The sequence below is a fragment of the Zea mays genome, chromosome 7 (assembly GCF_902167145.1).
Source record: "Zea mays cultivar B73 chromosome 7, Zm-B73-REFERENCE-NAM-5.0, whole genome shotgun sequence".
NCBI classification, from domain to species: domain Eukaryota; kingdom Viridiplantae; phylum Streptophyta; class Magnoliopsida; order Poales; family Poaceae; genus Zea; species Zea mays.
The window spans coordinates 103,397,917-103,414,844 of record NC_050102.1 but is presented as its reverse complement, the minus strand read 5'-3'; the positions used below and the strand labels follow the sequence as shown (position 1 = coordinate 103,414,844).

Genomic DNA, 16,928 nt, shown 5'->3' with positions numbered 1-16,928 from the left:
GCGGCGGCCGGCGAGGTCGAGGTTTTGATCCTCCGCGCCCGCGGCGCCATCGGCGTATGTGGATGAGTTTTTGAAGGCCGAGTTTGCATGCATCGATGTCCGCGACTTCTCGCTGTCTTTTTAAGATGACCATGACCATGACCAGGCGGATTATTGACGATCGAGTATATCCTTCTATTCCCTAGTTTACGTCATTTATTGCGTCACGTGCAGTGCGTAGATTTATCTCCTCCCCACTTCTCGCTTTGTTGTTGTTGTGCGTAGATCTGTTTTCTTCTCTCTTTTTTTTGTTTTTTTTTTGTGCTTCTCGTATCGTCTAATAACCAACCACTTTATCATCCTTGGCACTTCCAAGCCCCGTCGATCTGAGCCCGAGCAACCCATGCATTCAGATTTCAGGGCCCAGAGATTGCAGGCCGGCGTGCTCACATCCACGTGGGCCTGCGTCAGGCTTTCAGAGTTTTGATTCCACCCACTGTGCCACGCCACGCACCCTGCCACCCTGGCCCCCCTAGAGTTGAGAGCAACATAGGCCCTATTTGTTTTATATTATAATCTCTCCAGATTATATAATCCAGCGCAAATAATCCATTAGCTAAACAAACACATAGATTATAGGTTCAGATTATATAATCTAAACTCCAGATTATGATAATCTCATAATCTTCTCAAGACTAACTTATTTGAGATTATTTTGACAAAAGACCCACTACCCATGGTAATGTAAATAGAAATTACAATATATGTCATCCTTCTTTTCTCACCTCAAATAAACAATAAGGGTATTGTTGTCTTTGTGAATAATCTATATTTGTATAATCTAAACTACCAAACAACTACATATAAATTATAATATATCTAGATTATAATCTGGATTATATAATTTAGATTATAATACAGATTATATAATCTATAAGCTGAAACAAACAGGCCCATAGCCAAGCCGCCGATTCTGTTATTTTTCTTCCTTGCTTTACGAGTTTTGTCTGCCACGGCAAAGTGCACATTGCCCTAAAGGGTAACTTGTTTGAACTGCAGGCCTGTTCCGCTGGCGTGGCTAGGGTTAAAAACGGACGGGTAAAATCTCGTCTCGACCCGTACCATTTTCTACATTTCACTCAACTGTTTCTGTATTTACAGAAAAATATGGAAACGGGACGGAAACGAGAGATGATTTATTCCGTCCATTTTTGCGAGATCCAGTTTTTATCCGGGTTAAAACCGTATTTATTCCGTATTTGATAAATATGGGACGAGCCTAATATGCATTAGTATAAAAAATAAAGCCTCGTGTCTTTAGGTGCTAAATTATAGCATAAATGACAATTGTAACCATCGACTATTTTCAATGACAAGTCTAAAATCTTAAACAACATCGGATATAGCTAAATATACACTATTAGCAATCAAATAATAATAGAAGGTTGTCTCTCTATATCTATTTATTTTATGTTATTGTCATGCCAATCAATCACTAGTCAAACATCAATATCATTCTTATTTGTATTAAATTATGGGTTTCCATTAGTATTTCTATTTCTTTTCGTTTTCGCAATTCCGTTTATACCGCTCCCATTTCCGTTCCCGACTATTCCGGACCCGATCCCATTTTCGATGATAAAATACGGATACGAAAACGGAAGAAGGGTTTTTCTGTCCGTTTTCATCCCTAGGCGTGCCCACTCACGCCGAGATCAGACATACGTTTATCTAAGGGCTAGTTTGAAAACACCATTTTTCCAACCTATTTTCACAAAAGAAAATGAACTAATTTTGCTTAGGAGAATGAAAATCCCTTGAAAAAATGTGGTTCCAAAACTAGCCCTAAAACAAAAATTGCGGCATTGGAAAACGTTACTACATTCTTGTGCTTCATATATGTCCATTTCAAATGAGACCTCAAAAATAGACTACAAATTGCAAAACAAAAACACAGGCGCAGAGCATTGTTTTCACTCTGCAGGGTCAAATTCGCGGAAACCTTGTTTGAAATCGTCCACCAGTTTAATCTCTTCCTCCTTTGAAATCTTGCAGTTCCTCCAATCTGCACGATCCGCCATGCTTAGCAGTCCCGCTAACACCTGTAGCCATGAAAATGAAGGACAGCCAGCTGTTCATTACTTAATCCCCAAAAATTCAACTAGTTTGTCGTTTCAAGCTAAAAATGAGCCAACTCTGGTCATTTCATACCTCGCGTCCAAACTGAACAGGGAACTTCTCGTTACTGTCGACCATGTGCAAGAGAATTCTACCTTCCGGGAGCTCAACATAAAACAGCCCTGATTTGCTTTCGCATTGAGACATCAATGATTCTCTAGCAGTTTTTGCACCATCTGTAAAAACAAAGCAGATAACAAAGGTAACAGAAATGGAATGCATCTATCGTTTACTGAGAATCAAAGCATCATAAGAAATGAATTTGAATCGATATAACTTCATGGAAGATTATAAAAAGCAACCCCACATATATTGTCTCAACACAGCATATCTCAAGGACATGATGTCAAGTGAGGAAGGATCAGATCACTACTTAGTGTGTGCTACATCGACGTTCGGGTGTATTGAAAAATATGCAAGGGTCTTCACATCATCGACATCGACAGGTGCGAAGGGTAATAAACTAGTCAAACTAACTAGGATTCGTTTAGGAAGTTGGAATGTAGGGTCACTTACAGGTAAGTTAAGGAAGCGACTAGGAGGCATGTAAATATCTTATGCATCCAAGAGACTAAACGGAAGAGTTAGAAGATGAAGGAAGTGGACAATGTCGACAGAGACAACTGCAAATAGAAATGGATTAGGAGTTTTAATTGATAAGATTCTCAAGAATAGTATGGTGGATGTGAGAAGGAGATAAAATTATCTTAGTCAAGCTTATCGTGGGTGATTTGGCCTTGAATGTAATTAGCAAGTAAACCCCCAAGTAGGCCATGATGAGAGTAGTAAGAGGCTTATGGGAATTTAGATGGCATGGTTAGAGCTACTACTAGTGAGTGAGAAGTTTTTTTCATAGGAGGTCTCAATGGGTATGTAGATACAACAAGTGTAGGTTTCAAGACAATTCATGGGTGTTTTGGGCATGATAGTAGGAATTAGGAGGGAGAGGAAGTCATAAAAACCTTTTGACATGTCGATAGCCAATACTTCCTTCAGGAAGAGACCCCCATTTAGAGACATATAATAGTGGCCAACACTAGTCAGATTGACTTTGTCCTCACAAGAAAAGAGGATAAAGGAGCATATTTGGATTGTAAGGTGATACATGGGGAGTGAGTTGTCTCTCAACACAAGCTTGTGGTGGCAGTCTTTCATTTTCAGGTGTGTATCCGTAGGGATAAAACAAGTCAAGATTGTAAGAACAAAGTGGTGGAAACTGAAAAGGGAGAAGGCAAAAGTCTTCAAGGAAAGAACTATCAAAAAGGGCACTTGGAAGGAAGAAGACACAAATAACATGTGGGGGGAAGATGGCAACCTATAATCGTAAGGTGGCCTCAGAGGTGTGTTGAGCAACTAAAGGGAATGGAGGCAAAGCAAAAGATACTTGGTGGTGGAATAAGGAAGTCCAAAGGGCTATTAACAAGAAAGAATATTACATATGTCTGTACCATGACATGAGTGTGGACAACATAGATAAGTACAAGGTAGCAAAGAAGACTACAAAGTAAGTTATAAATGTGGCAAAGAAAGGTGTACGGGGATCTTTACCAACGTTTGAGTACGAAGGAAGGAGAGAATAGTATATATAGGATGGCTATGTTCCAAGAGAGAAAGACAAGGGACTTTAATCAAGTTTAAGTGCATTAAGGATGAAATGGAGTACCTCTTGGTAGAGGATATAATTAAACACAGATAGCGAGTATTTTGACAAATTGTTCAATGAAATAATGGAGACATAACCTTTCAGTTGGATACTTGGATGACTTTTTAATAACATCAATTGGCGCTTTATGCGTAGGATACAAAAAACTGAGGTGAGAAGCACTGAAAGGGATGAAAGGGGTAAGATGGACCCTAATGGTATCTCAATTGAGGTATGAAGATGCCTCAAGGACAGTTATAGTATGGCTAATCAAGTTGTTGAACCATATCTTCATATCGATCAAGATGCCTGACAAGTGGAGAACTGGAGATGAAGTATATTGCTACTAACCTACAAGAATAAAGAGGTTATTCAAAGTTGTACTAATTATCAGGAATTAAGTTGATGAACCATACTATCAAGCTACAGGAGAGAGTTATTGAGCATCATCCGAGAGAAATAACAAGAATCTCCTTGAACCAAATTGGTTTCATACCCAGAAGGTGAACCATAGAAGCCATTTTCTTAATAAGATAAGTGATGGAGCAGTATAGGGAGCAGAAGGACCTATACATGGTTTTCATTGACTTGGAAAAAGTTTATGTCAAAATACCAAGGAATGTTATGTGGTGGGCTTCAGACAAACATAAAGTTCCAGCTAAGTATGTTGGACTCATCAAGGACATATACAACAATGGTGTAAGTAGTGTTCAAACAAGTGATGGACATACCAAACAATGTTGAACAAATATAATATTAAATATTTAAATTGTCAACCATGTGCGACAAGCAATGTGTTATGTTTCAGAAAAATGCATTTTTTTACTACTGTATAATGAAGAGCATATTTCTTCCCTACTGCGTGTGGTCATGTCTTTTCATTTGTTTAATCAAACAACCAAAAGGAGGAGGAAAAATGCAGTCTCACCTGGATTCACCATAGAGAATTCAAATCCCAGTTTTTTGGCTGCTAGATGAAATATCTTGTTAACAGCGTCTGCTTTAGACAATGGTACAGGAACAGCCTATGCAAGAAATTGGGAGGATTACCATGTAGCATGATCATGGCAAAGTTTCGGCACAATTGTAAATTTCATATCAGGTGTGAAGCATCCATACCTGCAGGTTTGCATGGTGAGAGCGTGGTGAAACCCACTCAAAGTAGACTGCAGTTTTTCCTTGCTTCTCAAAGTACTTACTCAGAGCAATCTTATATCTCCCAAGTTCTGCCTCTGCTTCCGGAGGCATCATCAATGTACTGGGGCAGTGTTCCACGGGAATCATTAGAACGTGATTTGGAACAAGTGGCCCCTTTGCAAGTGTGCAGTAGTAACCTTCACCGATGCTAATGACAAGATGTGACTCGACATCTGGACTCGACAAGCAGAACCAGCAACTGCTCTCCACTCGTCTTCTTTCACTGGAGTTCGAAAAATACAGAATGAGGTAAATACTAAAACAAAAGGCATGCCTACAGAGTCAGAAAAAGAGATTGTGTACTGCTTGTATTCTTGTTTTGTTATCTTCTTCTTTTAATGAAATGATACGCAGCCCTCATGCGTATTCAAGAAAAAAAGATTGTGCTGCTTTTCTCACCTAGGAGGTCTTGCATCCCTTAGAGCAGTCTCCCCAGAAAGACTGTGAACAAACTTGCATTCTGGGCCCCTCTCACATTTTCCTTTGTTTAGAAAATCAAAACAGACATTTCTCTGGTAATGCTCCACTGCCTCTTCATCATGCCTATAACTGCATCTACTCCCTCTTTGACAGGATCCTGAGGATACAAATTTGAAACACAATCCACCCCCACCAGCTTCCCCATGCCTTTGCCGCTTGACATCATAACGCCAATATTGTGAATCTATGTTCTCCGCTGCACGTTTTGGAGCTTCTTCGATAGGAACTGATTTTGCTGAACCAACATATGGTGACAAAGTGGCGTTTGGAGGCTTGGCATTGATATCAGCACTGGACATGACAGATGCTGGAGTAGGAGAAATCGCATGAATAAATTTCTGAAAAGTATATGCAATAAGTACACAATTAATGACTTAAATTGCTAGGTAATTACAATGTATCAATGATGTAGCACATTTGAAGTAGAATTTTTTGGCTAGTAGGTAACATATAACTGGGAAGCAATTAGTTATTTGACACATATACTAAGTTACTGAAGATAAAAATGCATGAATGATTTTTATATCTCGGAAGGAACTCGACCTGCGGGGAGTAAGACAGCCCCTAGGCATTGTATTAAGAATACCTTCTCACGCAGGTCGAGAAAACCCCCGAACCCTTGCCCCACCCATACACAGCGGCACCATATCCCATGTGAGAACGACCGGGACCAAGCATGTGCTTTGGCATGGGACAGACGAGGGAATTTTTTAACTATGGTCTGAAATTCGCTCCCACAAGGAATCAAACTCAAGACCTGATGAGTACTACTCAGACCACCTAACCAACTCAATCTTAAAACATATCCCCTCCGGTCATAAATAAGCGATTTTTGGATTGTGTGCAGTCTACTATTTCAAATTTCGATTCAAATTTACCTTTTTGCGTGTTGAATTTGGATATATTTGAAAATGATATGAGTAGGTTTGTCTTGAAAAGTAGTTTTAAAACAGATACTTTTGATGACAAAAAAAAGTAGTCCAAATTGCATTCTGAGAAGTGGGAACCATGTCCATGTCCAAATAATCTTGGATACAGTAGTGTGCAAAATACTATAGAGGATAAAAAGGTAGTATAAATATGAACGAACAGGTTTTCTTTCTTTTTTGAACAAGAAGTTGGTTTGATCTGTATATAGATACCTGCTTCTCTTTGTTTCCAACATTAGCAAGTCCAATAAAGCGGGTAACATGAGCAGCAGAATCATTGACATATGGTTCCCTTGAGTAAAAGACACCTTTTGTGCCAGCAATGTGATATCTGCATGAACCAAACGATGTCACAAATCTGGATAAGCTTACATTATGTTTTCTGCTACATAATGCACAAATCACTGATCAGCTTAATTTAGTAGTCAGCAACAGAGTATATATATTATAATAAAAATATTATTGTTTATATCCCTTCCTTAGACCCCACTCATGTGGGAGCCTCTGGGACTGGGTCTGCCCTTTTTACAATATCAGCATTACAGCCGTACGGAAGCTGCATGTTAATGCTTTAAGTTGACTTTCTCAATAACCATTTCCTTTTTGTGTATGAACTAGGAAGTCAGAACCAAACCTTGGTTTAATCTCAGCAACCAATTCAGCAACAATAGGATCATACCCATTGGGATCCAAAACCTGATTAGGCACATTGGAAGTGTCAGACCCACTGACCACTCCAGTCGGCCATTCATTAGTGCAATCTCGTTACTGTCAAGGGAACCTAAATTTGATGCATCCAGAATAGATGCTAACACAAAGCAACTCAATATTAATATTAGCAAGCAGTGAAAGAAACAGTATAAGGGAAAAAAGGATATGTCAAGAACAGATCGTCAATCCCTGGCTCTTCTGCAAGAGCCCGTAGGGCATCCACATCATCCTGGCTGTAACAGCCAGGCCCTCCTAACCCTTTCCTCCCTGACAAATAAACCACCGACAAACCTACAGACAGGAAACATTATGTATGGGTGTGCTAGAGGAAAGGTGAGACTAAATCAGTTCACATTCAGACTTTCAGGCATCACTAGTTCACTACACACTGTTCAATGAGGTTCCATAACACTTTTAAGGATGTCCAATTATACGAACAGGTTTTAGTATCTTCAACCACGAGAGGCGACTCCTGCTTAGTTGCCTGAGTGCGATATAGTGCAACATTCGACTAACTCCACAGTATCTCTGTCAAAAAATTTAACTAGCTGGTAGCAAATCTTTTGGCCTTGTATAATGAAATCAATTAGCAGCAGACCAAGAAAACACACCGTGGAGGGTGAAGCGGTTGCTTCCCCTAAGCCAGAAGACGTTGGGGCATATCTCGATGCCACCGGGTGCGAACCCGCGAGCACCAGCGGCGGCCTTCGATAGCAATCGCGGCGCGGCTGGGCCGTAGTCGCCGGTGAAGTAGGTCGGGATGGGCACGGAAGCGCGCCCCTCGAGGTAGTCGGTGACGTCCTCCGGTGAGCCCTCTGCAGCACCCTCGGGGGAGAAAAACTGCCCCACGCAGAGCAGCGCGTGGAACGGCCCCGTTGACTGGTTCACCTGCGGGTGGGCAGCGCACGGTGTTACGGACCGACGACACCAGCAAGAGGAGGAAGAGATAATGGTGGGAGGAGGGGGTAGCCACCGATTTGACGCGCTTGAAGAGCTGGTGGAGTCGGCCGTGGGCATCCCCGGCGAGGAGGATGCGCGGCGGCGCCGGGGCCGGCGAGGTGGCGGCCATTGTGGGTTGGGTTTTGGACTTTGGGACACGACGAACGGGACAGTGACAAACTTCGGATCTACAGTCCTTTTGGCCCGTTTCTTTGTGTGCTTTACTCTAATTGGGCCAGGGTTCCCCAAATTTGATTGGGCCAAAAAAGTAGGGGGTGTTTGGCTCAAAGAGTCAATCTATTCTAGATAAGGTAATACATTATATGACGACTAATCAAGTGCCCGTGCGTTGCAACGACATACAAAATATTAGTGCACAATAATTATATAAAAACAAATAACACATATTATCAATCTCAATCTTATAAACTCTCTGGCAACAACCAATGAAGAATTAAACTAATACAAATCAATTTACAATACAATGTGAAAACCAAAAAACAAAGTCTAAGGGTATGTTTGGTTGGGTTGTGGCTGTGAAAAAAGTTGATGTGGACTGTGAGCTGTGGAAAAATCTACTGTATGTTGTAAGTTGTTAAAAAGCTAAAAACCGTTTGGTGGAAACCACTAAAAGTCATTAAAAATTCTTCGATATATGTTTTCATAGTTCCATCTGAAAAGCCACTAAAAGCAGGTCCAGGGGTGCTTTCAGATTTGCACTACGAGAAAGTCGACTTTTAGAAAAAGCTGCTTCCTGGATCCAGCCCTTTGGTTGGCTTTTGGCTTTTAGGGGGGCAAAAGCCAAAGCCAAAAGTCAAACCAAACAAACCCTAAGAAGTGAGTACAATGTTTGTGCATTGCGAGGATTGAATGGTAACGAAGTGAATATACATTAAAATTCATACCAAAAGGACGAGAATAATAAGTGAGAGCAAAAATTCGGAATCTTTGTTTCTTATCCTAAACTCGAGTATTTGCAAATAACATCACATATGTTGTATTCTCGTACTTCATATTGTTTGCAACTAAACACTGACGTGCTTAATAATATTTTGTAGTTCTTCTAGAATATTGTCATTACATTCAGTCTGTACTTCATCAATTCTACCAAGAATTTGGTCCTCGGTACACTTGAAGTCTGTACATTCGGTATAAGACAACATTAAATTTAGTAAAAACAATTAGTTATAGAAAAAATGATATTGACCAAGTATTAGAACTACACAGTTACTCACAGTGGAAATGCAGGATAACCTTTTACCATTCCACGAGTGCATAAAGTTGATAACAAGAAAGCCTGACAAATCCCTACAAATTAAAATAACTCATTCTTACATATATATAGCCAAAATTATTTAGTTGACTTCAAGGTATAAGAAATTACCAGTTTAATGTTTTTGGAACCCATGATGGTACTATACGATGCCACATATAAATATCGTCCTTCCATGTAGGATTGGCCAATTCTATGGTGGCATTCATATTATGGCAATACTATGTGTTTTATGAATATAATGAATGCTTGGATCGTTACCCTTTAAACCATGATGGTAGAGGCATGGAGTCTATTATGAGTGTGTTTGGTTTGAGGAATTAAGTGATCCATCTTCTTCTCACTCCTCACTTTTTTATTTGGTTTATGGAATAGAATGGATTGATCCATCACCACCCCATTCTTCATAAGCTAATAATTAGTATATACATGAGGAGTGGGTTGATTCCACCAAAATTAATGGAATAAATTTATGATGCATCACCTCATGAAGCATAGAGTGACTCCACAAACCAAACACACCATATATAGATGCTTCTGGTGTTCATGTTAAATACATATAAACTGAAGTGACCCAAGAAACAAAAGGGCAATAGAATCTGTAAGTTAAACAAAAGGAGTATAGCTTACTTGGCTGCAATCTGAAATATTATACTCCATGTCAAGCCAACATTCAAATAAATTTGCCAATACATTGGTATCTAGCTTTGCACGAAGGCGAGGGTCTTGACCATAATTAGATATGGACTATTTATTGTCATTTCAGTAAAATATAGTGATGTCGGCGTTTCGACCCCGGGGGGTCCCTGGACCGACGAGTAAATTGTCGCTGCGTGTCCCAGCCCAGATGGGTCGGCGCGAGACGGAACACAAAGGGGGGAAGAACAGCAAAAGGGGAAGTCGCGGCCTTCGTGTTGTCCTGCGCCCAGGGTGGATGCGCTTGCAGTAGGGGGTTACAAGCGTTCGCGTGGGAGAGAGAGAGAGACTGTCAGCTAGCCCGTTCTCCCGCGCGGCCACCTTCTCGTACGAGAGCCCTGGACCTTCCTTTTATAGACGTAAGGAGAGGGCCCAGGTGTACAATGGGGGGTGTAGCAATGTGTTAACGTGTCTAGCTGAGAGGAGCCAGAGCCCTAAGTACACGCCGACATGGCTGTTGGAGAGGTGTTGCTGCCCTGTTCATGTGATGTCGTGGCCGTCGGAGGAGTGCCTGAGCCTTGAAGGAGTACAGCTGTCGGAGCTGTCGGGTCCTTGCTGACGTCTCCTTGCTTTCGTAAGGGGCTGAGAACCGCCGCCATCATGGAGCACGCGGGGTGCCATCATTGCTTGTTTACCGGGGCGAGCCAGATGGGACGCCGATCTTGTTCCCCGTAGCCTAAGCTAGCTAGGGGTAGGGTAATGATGGCCCTCCTATGACGTGGTCGGTCCGAGCCCGGGGTCGGGCGAGGCGGTGACTCCTCCGAGGTCGAGGCTGAGTCCGAGCCCTAGGGTCGGGCGAGGCGAAATCCGCCGTCCGAGGTCGAGGTTGAGACCGAGCCCTAGGGTCGGGCGAGGCGGAGTCCGCCGTCCGAGGTCGAGGTTGAGTCCGAGCCTGGGGTCGGGCGAGGCGGAGTCCGTCTTCTGAGGTCGAGGTAGAGTCCGAGCCCTGGGGTCGGGCGAGGCGGAGTCCGTCGTCCAACGTCGAGGTTGAGTCCGAGCCCTGGGGTCGGGCGAGGCGGAGCTTCCTATGGCGCCCGAGGCCAGACTTAGCTGCTGTCGGCCTCACTCTGTCGAGTGGCACAGCAGTCGGAGCAGGGCAGGCGGTGCTGTTTCCCTGTCAGGTCGGTCAGTGGAGCGGCGAAGTGACTGCGGTCACTTTGGCCCTATCGACTGAGGAGCGCACGTCAGGATAAGGTGTCAGTCGATCCTTGCATTAAATGCCCCTACGATACGGTCGGTTGGCGTGGCGATCTGGCCAAGGTTGCTTCTCCGCGAAGCCTGCCTGAGCTGGTGAAAGTCGCCTAGAGGGGGGGTGAATAGGGCGAAACTGAAATTTACAAAGTTAATCACAACTACAAGTCGGGTTAGCGTTAGAAATATAATCAAGTCCGCGAGAGAGGGTGCAAAACAAATCGCAAGCGAATAAGGAGTGTGACACGCGGATTTGTTTTACCGAGGTTCGGTTCTCGCAAACCTACTCTCCGTTGAGGTGGTCACAAAGACCGGGTCTCTTTCAACCCTTTCCCTCTCTCAAACGGTCCCTCGGACCGAGTGAGCTTCTTCTTCTCAATCAAACGGGAACAAAACTTCCCCGCAAGGGCCACCACACAATTGGTGCCTCTTGCCTTGGTTACAATTGAGTTGATCGCAAGAAAGAATCAAAGAAGAAAGCAATCCAAGCGCAAGAGCTCGAAAGAACACAAGCAAATCTCTCTCACTAATCACTAAGGCGTTGTGTGGAATTTGGAGAGGATTTGATCACTTGGGTGTGTCTGGAATTGAATGCTAGAGCTCTTGTAAGTAGTTGAAGTAGGAAAACTTGGATGACTTGAATGTGGGGTGGTTGGGGGTATTTATAACCCCAACCACCAAACTAGCCGTTTGGTGGAGGCTGTCTGTCGCATGGTGCACCGGACAGTCCGGTGCGCTAGCCACATCACCAGGTCGTTGGGTTCCGACTGTTGGAGCTCTGACTGCTGGGCCCGCCTGGATGTCTGGTGGCACACCGGACATGTACTGTAGAGTGTCCGGTGCGCCACTTCACGCGTGCCTGACTTCTGTGCGCTCTAGCGCGCATTAATTGCTTGTGCAGGTGACCGTTGGCGCGAAGTAGCCGTTGCTCCGCTCGCTCACCGGACAGTCCGGTGTACACCGGACATGTCCGGTGAATTATAGCGGAGCGGATTCCCGAAGCTGGCGAGTTCAGAGTCGCTCTTCCTTGGAGCACCGGACAGTCCGGTGAATTATAGCGGAGCGCCTCTAAGTTTTCCCGAAGGTGAAGAGTTTGGCTTGAAGTCCCCTGGTGCACCGGACAGTCCGGTGCGCCAGACCAGGGCTGCCTTCGGTTATCCCTTTGCTTTCTTTGTTGAACCCAATTCTTGGTCTTTTTATTGGCGAAGTGTGAACCTTTGGCACCTGGATAACTTGTACACTAGAGCAAACTAGTTAGTCCAATTTGTTTGTGTTGGGCAATTCAACCACCAAAATCATTTAGGAAATAGGTGTAAGCCTAATTCCCTTTCAATCTCCCCCTTTTTGGTGATTGATGCCAACACAAACCAAAGCAAGTATAGAAATGCATAACTGAACTAGTTTGCATAATGTAAGTGCAAAGGTTGCTTGGAATTGAGCCAATGTAAATACTTATAAGATACGCATGGATTGTTTCTTTATTTTTAACATTTTGGACCATGCTTTCACCACATGTTTTGTTTTTGCAAATTCTTTTGTAAATACTTTTTAAAGTTCTTTTGCAAATAGTCAAAGGTAAATGAATAAGATTTTGCGAAGCATTTTCAAGATTTGAAATTTTCTCCCCCTGTTTCAAATGCTTTTCCTTTGACTGAAACAAAAACTCCCCCTTGATAAATTCCTCCTCTTAGTGTTCAAGAGGGTTTTAAGATATTGATTTTGAAACTACTACTCTCTCCCCTTTTTTGAACACAAGAAGATACCAAATTGGAAATCATACCAATTGAAAAACTCTTTTTAAAATTATGGTGGTGCGGTCCTTTTGCTTTGGGCTAATATTTTCTCCCCCTTTGGCATGAATCGCCAAAAACGGATACTTTGAGTGAAATATAAGCCCTTTTAAACTACTTTCTCCCCTTTGGCAAATAAAATATGAGTGAAGATTATACCAAAGCCGGAGAGATGCTCGGAGCGACGATGAAGGATGAGTTACGGAGTGGAAGCCTTTGTCTTCGCCGAAGACTCCAATTCCCTTTCAATACACCTATGACTTGGTTTGAAATAGACTTGAAAACACATTAGTCATAGCATATGAAAGAGACATGATCAAAGGTATATGAATGAGCTATGTGTGCAATTTCAACAAAAGAAGTTCCTAGAATCAAGAATATTTAGCTCATGCCTAAGTTTGTTAAAGGTTTGTTCATCAAGAGGCTTGGTAAAGATATCGGCTAATTGATCCTTAGTGTTAATATATGAAATCTCGATATCTCCCTTTTGTTGGTGATCCCTTAAAAAGTGATACCGAATGGCTATGTGCTTAGTGCGGCTATGCTCAACGGGATTATCCGCCATGCGGATTGCACTCTCATTATCACATAGAAGAGGAACTTTGGTTAATTTGTAACCATAGTCCCTAAGGGTTTGCCTCATCCAAAGTAGTTGCGCGCAACAATGGCCTGCGGCAATGTACTCGGCTTCGGCGGTAGAAAGAGCTACGGAATTTTGCTTCTTTGAAGCCCAAGACACCAAGGATCTTCCCAAGAACTGGCAAGTCCCCGATGTGCTCTTTCTATTAATTTTACACCCCGCCCAATCGGCATCCGAATAACCAATTAAATCAAATGTGGATCCCCTAGGATACCAAAGCCCAAACTTAGGAGTATAAACTAAATATCTCAAGATTCGTTTTACGGCCGTAAGGTGAGCTTCCTTAGGGTCGGCTTGGAATCTTGCACACATGCATACGGAAAGCATAATATCCGGTCGAGATGCAAATAAGTAGAGTAAAGAACCTATCATCGACCGGTATACCTTTTGATCCACGGACTTACCTTCCATGTCGAGGTCGAGATGCCCATTGGTTCCCATGGGTGTCTTGATGGGTTTGGCATCCTTCATCCCAAACTTGCTTAGAATATCTTGAGTATACTTCGTTTGGCTTATGAAGGTGCCTTCTTAGAGTTGCTTCACTTGAAATCCCAAGAAGTACTTTAACTCCCCCATCATAGACATCTCGAATTTTTGTGTCATGATCCTACTAAATTCTTCACAAGTAGACTCGTTAGTAGACCCAAATATAATATCATCAACATAAATTTGGCATACAAACAAGTCATTTTCAAGAGTTTTAGTGAAGAGTGTAGGATCGGCTTTTCCGACTTTGAATCCATTACTGATAAGAAAATCTCTAAGGCATTCATACCATGCTCTTGGGGCTTGCTTGAGCCCATAAAGCGCCTTAGAGAGTTTATAGACATGGTTAGGGTACTCACTATCTTCAAAGCCGGGAGGTTGCTCAACATAGACCTCTTCCTTGATTGGTCCATTGAGGAAGGCACTCTTTACGTCCATTTGATAAAGCTTGAAGCCATGGTAAGTAGCATAGGCCAATAATATACGAATTGATTCAAGCCTAGCTACGGGTGCATAGGTTTCACCAAAATCCAAACCTTCGACTTGGGAGTATCCCTTGGCCACAAGTCGAGCTTTGTTCCTTGTCACCACACCATGCTCGTCTTGCTTGTTGCGGAAAACCCATTTGGTTCCTACAACATTTTGGTTAGGACGTGGAACCAAATGCCATACCTCATTCCTAGTGAAGTTGTTGAGCTCCTCTTTCATCGCCACCACCCAATCCGAATCTTGAAGTGCTTCCTCTATCCTGTGTGGCTCAATAGAGGAAACAAAAGAGTAATGTTCACAAAAATGTGCAACACGAGATCTAGTAGTTACCCCCTTATGAATGTCGCCAAGGATGGTGTCGACGGGGTGATCTCGTTGGATTGCTTGGTGGACTCTTGGGTGTGGCGGCCTTGGTTCTTCATCCTCCTTGTCTTGATCATTTGCATCTCCCCCTTGATCATTGCCGTCATTTTGAGGTGTCTCATTTGCTTGATCTTTTCCTTTATCAACTTGAGCCTCATCCTTATTTTGAGTTGGTGGAGATGCTTGCGTTGAGGGGGATGGTTGATCTTGTGCATTTGGAGGCTCTTCGGATTCCTTAGGACACACATCCCCAATGGACATGTTCCTTAGCGCGATGCACGGAGCCTCTTCATCACCTATCTCATCAAGATCAACTTGCTCTACTTGAGAGCCGTTAGTCTCATCAAACACAACGTCACAAGAAACTTCAACTTGTCCAGTGGACTTGTTAAAGACTCTATATGCCCTTGTGTTTGAATCATATCCTAGTAAAAAGCCTTCTACAGTCTTAGGAGCAAATTTAGATTTTCTAGCTCTTTTAACAAGTATAAAGCATTTGCTACCAAAGACTCTAAAATATGAAATATTGGGCTTTTTACCGGTAAGGAGTTCGTAAGATGTCTTCTTGAGGATTCGATGTAGATACAACCGGTTGATGGCGTAGCAGGCGGTGTTGACCGCCTCGGCCCAAAACCGATCTGATGTCTTGTACTCATCAAGCATGGTTCTTGCCATGTCCAATAGAGTTCGATTCTTCCTCTCCACTACACCATTTGTTGTGGCGTGTAGGGAGAAGAGAACTCATGCTTGATGCCCTCCTCCTCAAGGAAGCCTTCAATTTGAGAGTTCTTGAACTCCGTCCTGTTGTCGCTTCTAATTTTCTTGATCCTCAAGCCGAACTCATTTTGAGCCTGTCTCAAGAATCCCTTTAAGGTCTCTTGGGTGTGAGATTTTTCCTGCAAAAAGAACACCCAAGTGAAGCGAGAATAATCATCCACAATAACTAGACAGTACTTACTCCCGCCGATGCTTATGTAAGTGATCGGGCCGAATAGGTCCATGTGTAGGAGCTCTAGTGGCCTATCGGTCGTCATGATGTTCTTATGTGGATGGTGAGCACCAACTTGCTTCCCTGCTTGGCATGCGCTACAAATCCTGTCTTTCTCAAAATGAACATTTGTTAATCCTAAAATGTGCTCTCCCTTTAGAAGCTTATGAAGATTCTTCATCCCAACATGTGATAGTCGGCGGTGCTAGAGCCAGCCCATGTTAGTCTTAGCAATTAAGCAAGTGTCGAGTTCAGCTCTATCAAAATCTACCAAGTATAGCTGACCCTCTAACACTCCCTTAAATGCTATTGAATCATCACTTCTTCTAAAGACAGTGACACCTATATCAGTAAAAAGACAGTTGTAGCCCATTTGACATAATTGAGATACGAAAAGCAAATTGTAATCTAAGGAATCTACAAGAAAAACATTGGAAATGGAATGGTCAGGTGATATAGCAATTTTACCCAATCCTTTGACCAAACCTTGGTTTCCATCCCCGAATGTGATAGCTCGTTGGGGATCTTGGTTTTTCTCATAGGAGGAGAACATTTTCTTCTCCCCTGTCATGTGGTTTGTGCACCCGCTATCGATGATCCAACTTGAGCCCCCGGATGCATAAACCTACAAAACAATTTTAGTTCTTGACTTTAGGTACCCAAATGGTTTTGGGTCCTTTGGCATTAGATATAAGAACTTTGGGTACCCAAACACAAGTCTTTGATCCCTTGTGTTTGCCCCCAACATACTTGGCAACTACCTTGCCGGATTTGTTAGTTAACACATATGATGCATCAAAAGTTTTAAATGAAATGTCATGATCATTTGATGCATTAGGAGTTTTCTTCTTAGGCAACTTAGCATGGGTTGGTTGCCTAGAACTAGATGTCTCACCCTTATACATAAATGCATGGTTAGGGCCAGAGTGAGACTTCCTAGAATGAATTCTCCTAATC

General features: G+C 42.8%; 1 protein-coding gene across 1 annotated transcript; it reads right to left on the bottom strand.

Moving 5' to 3' along the window:
• Positions 1 to 1,775: 1,775 nt before the first annotated feature.
• On the bottom strand, positions 1,776 to 8,215 carry LOC100383201 (uncharacterized). Its single transcript, NM_001175863.1, has 10 exons — positions 8,090 to 8,215; positions 7,728 to 8,004; positions 7,284 to 7,407; positions 7,040 to 7,159; positions 6,619 to 6,736; positions 5,396 to 5,814; positions 4,919 to 5,219; positions 4,728 to 4,824; positions 2,191 to 2,333; positions 1,776 to 2,081 (listed from the first exon to the last, which is right to left on the bottom strand). Exons 1-10 carry the CDS (start codon positions 8,183 to 8,185, stop codon positions 1,953 to 1,955), a joined length of 1,824 nt encoding a protein of 607 aa, NP_001169334.1. The 5' UTR covers positions 8,186 to 8,215; the 3' UTR covers positions 1,776 to 1,952.
• Between the last annotated feature and the right edge of the window lie 8,713 nt (positions 8,216 to 16,928).